The sequence below is a fragment of the Galeopterus variegatus genome, unplaced genomic scaffold (assembly GCF_000696425.1).
Source record: "Galeopterus variegatus unplaced genomic scaffold, G_variegatus-3.0.2 Scaffold344, whole genome shotgun sequence".
Classification (NCBI taxonomy): Eukaryota; Metazoa; Chordata; class Mammalia; order Dermoptera; family Cynocephalidae; genus Galeopterus; species Galeopterus variegatus.
Window position 1 is genome coordinate 351,077 of NW_007726455.1, and position 3,248 is coordinate 354,324.

At 39.2% G+C, this 3,248-nt stretch overlaps 1 protein-coding gene across 1 annotated transcript in view; it reads right to left on the reverse strand.

Moving 5' to 3' along the window:
• TMEM9B (TMEM9 domain family, member B) overlaps positions 1–3,248 on the reverse strand; it is a 17,773-nt gene that overhangs the window by 8,955 nt on the left and 5,570 nt on the right. The window contains exon 3 of the mRNA XM_008567782.1: positions 656–764. Within this exon, the coding sequence (XP_008566004.1) occupies positions 656–764 (109 nt within the window). The remainder of the gene's footprint in view (positions 1–655; positions 765–3,248) is intronic.

Genomic DNA, 3,248 nt, shown 5'->3' on the forward strand with positions numbered 1-3,248 from the left:
ATTAATTAATTAATTGAAAAGAAAAAAAAATCGGTTAAGAAAGAAAAGTATTTCTCCACAGAACAACACCCTGCTGGAGCAGTAGCTCTCCGACAGGGTCAATCAGAGCAGAAATCTTTGTGACTATTATAACCGACAACTCCAGATTCCCCACAAGGCCCTTTTTGGGAAGGGAATGGAAAGTACCAATATGAAACAATTAGGGAGAAGAACCAGCAGCCACCACCATAAAGGAACTGAACTCGGTAATGAGAGTTACAGACATTCTATTTCTTACAGGAAATGAAGAAGGGAAATCTTAAAATCTAGAAGTGATATATTTCTAGAATGATAACCATATATAATTTTCTCCACGGGGAGAGAGAGGAAGGCTGCTCTCTCACTAGCCTTTGGCATATGTGGCCCACAGAGAAGCTGGGATACTTTTCTGTAATATTCTAATTACACACAGGGCACTTTTGTGTCATTCCACATATCTATATAACATGTCCTAATTAATCCACAGAGCATCTCAATGAGGCAGGCAGAGAACAGATCCATCCATAATTTCTCTTGGGGCAAGAGTCTGGAATTTTTTTATCTTGTCTAGAGACCATCCAGAAGCAGCAAAAATATATATCTATAGATATATCTACATAGATAGATACTTTTTTACCTTGATTGTAACAGAGCTTCTTTCCTCATATTTGCATTCACAACGTAGACAGTATGCTTCTACATCAGGCCCCCGCACAGGCATGGGGTCCACAACATGAAGGCAATCGCTAAAAAAACAACAAAAAAATACTGTATAAGCCTAGCTGGATTTTCTACTTGCACTGATCAAAACCCTCCTAAAATCCATAATAATCATTGAACTTATCCAATGAAAGAATATAAGCAACAAATAATAAGGCAAAAAGAAATCATTTCCTCTCTCAAAATTAGCATTTTGGTAAAACTTAATCGTCTAAGAAGCCATAAAGACATGCAGGTAGTAGCTGTCTATTTTCAGAGTTGCTTATAATAGCTACAAATGCACCTGACAATCCCAAACGGGATCGAAAAATACTTAACAAATCAAGTCATATTTAGACTTGCTCAGTTACCAAGAAAAACTACTTTAAAGTGACATGGGGGTATTGTTCAAATATGAGATTATCTCTTTTGTGAATTAACTAACATCATTTTTTTTTTTTTTTTCTGGTGTCTGACTTGTAACAGCGTAACCCTGGACCTTGGTGTTATCAACACCTGCTCTAACCAACTGCACTAATAGGCCAGCCCCTAACGTCATTCTTAATTGCCACAGTGTGGTATATGAATGGCTTATCATATTTAACAGAGTGGTAAATTCTGAAACTCTAAAAACTGAACACTCAAATCACAGTAAGAAACAATTACTTTTCTTAATGAACAGAAGTCTATTGAAAAAGCAAGGAGAAGTAAACTTAGGACAACAAAGATATGTTAAAATGAAAACTGATTACCCTGAAGTATATAAAAAATAGAAGTTTTTGTTGTTGTTGGATGTTGTTTGTTTATACCTCCTACCCCACCCCTGTTTTTCAGGCAAATTATTCATGTTTTATGAAAAAGCAGTGCTATCAAAAACTTTTTTCCTAAACATCTGTCAGTCCCAAGAAACAACTAAATTATTACTCTCCTCAGCTATTCAGAGTCTACTACTCTGATCACCTTCAGCAAAAGTAAGCAAAACTTTCCTGCCAGCTGTTGGGCAATTCTCTTCCCTTTGGCATCTTTACCTTTGGCATTTCTGAATGCCTCAAGAACTCTACCATAGCATCCTATCTTACCCTCCCATTCTTCTTTGGGGCACCCAATGCTTCAGCTGACTCCTTCCCTTTGCGCTGTCAAAATGAGCTTTTTCGTGTTCTGTTGCCTCTGAACTGTGGCATTAGAAAAAAAACCAAAAATGGTATAAATGATGAAAGTTCAGCTAGTTATCCTTAACAGATAATTTAATTTTAATATTAGTAGTAGTAATGAAAATCTCCATTGGTAGAATTTCAAATAAGAGTCCCATAATTCATGCCATTATAGTGTATGATTTATGTTCCAAACATAGAGAAGACTGGGCATGTACCCAGCTGCATGTAGGCATAAAATGGGTAGAGGAAGCTAAAACTGGTAACAGGAGCTATCTATCTCAGAATCAGAGAGGTCATCCAGCCCAACACTCAGAAACACAAGGTCACAAGGTCACAGAGTAAATCAGTAGCTGAAAAGGGATCAGAATCCAGGTCTCTTGCCTCCTAGGTCATCCCCCCTTATGTCTCTGAACCTCAGGAAAATGAGACATCTCCTATTTAAGTTTCTTATTTCAACTTCAGAAGCCTCAGCAACAATACCTAAGAATTACTTGGGAATCTAAGTCTAAGTAAGTACTGAGTATTTCTTTTGAAGGACAAGTATATTTTAGTAACAAAAAGTTATTGAGTGTTGTGCAAAAGTTGTGCAGGGCTAAAGAGGAAGTGGGAAGGTTGGTTCTAGCTATCTGTCATTATAAACAGAGCTAGACAGTGCTCAACCACTTTATGAACTAGGCAACACTTCCCCCTAGTGCCAACAGGAAGACATTATCAGCTTTAAACCCCACCCCAAACACAAATGAGAGTGCTCTAACTTCCATTAAATTTTAAGTCAGCTGGCATAAGTCAATGAAGAATTAAAGCTAACAAATGGACAGAATGAGAGGCCTTGAAAACAGAGGGTTTTCAAAACATACCCAAGGGCTCATATTTGGAGGCATCATAAAGCCATAATGGGCCGGCCCGGTGGCGCACTGCTACAGTGCGCCGCTTGGGAAGCGCGGCAGCGCTCCCGCCGAGGGTTCGGATCCCACATACAGACCGGACGCTCACTGGCTGAGCGAGGTGTGGGAGCAACACCGAGGGTTGCGATCCCGTTGCCGGTCCCGGTCCGGTTCGGGCGCGACACTGAGGGTTGCGATCTGTTGCCGGTCACGAAAAAAGGAAAAAAAATAAAAAAAATAAAAAAATAAAGCCATAACATCCTGGTTGATTATAACTTGTCTGCCCTTCTCAAGCCAGTTAAAAATTTCCAGTGCCAACTGGAAACCTATCCCCAGTAAAAGGCTAAGCTGCAGGAAAGAAGCAAGGGAGAGTAGGAGGGAAAGAAGAAAAATACCAAACAAGCCTTGTTTTCAACTGCTTATTTTCAAAGCTCCCTATTTTGACTTCTTTTTTTTTTTTTTTGTCTTTTTGTCTTTTTCCGTGTCCGGCAAC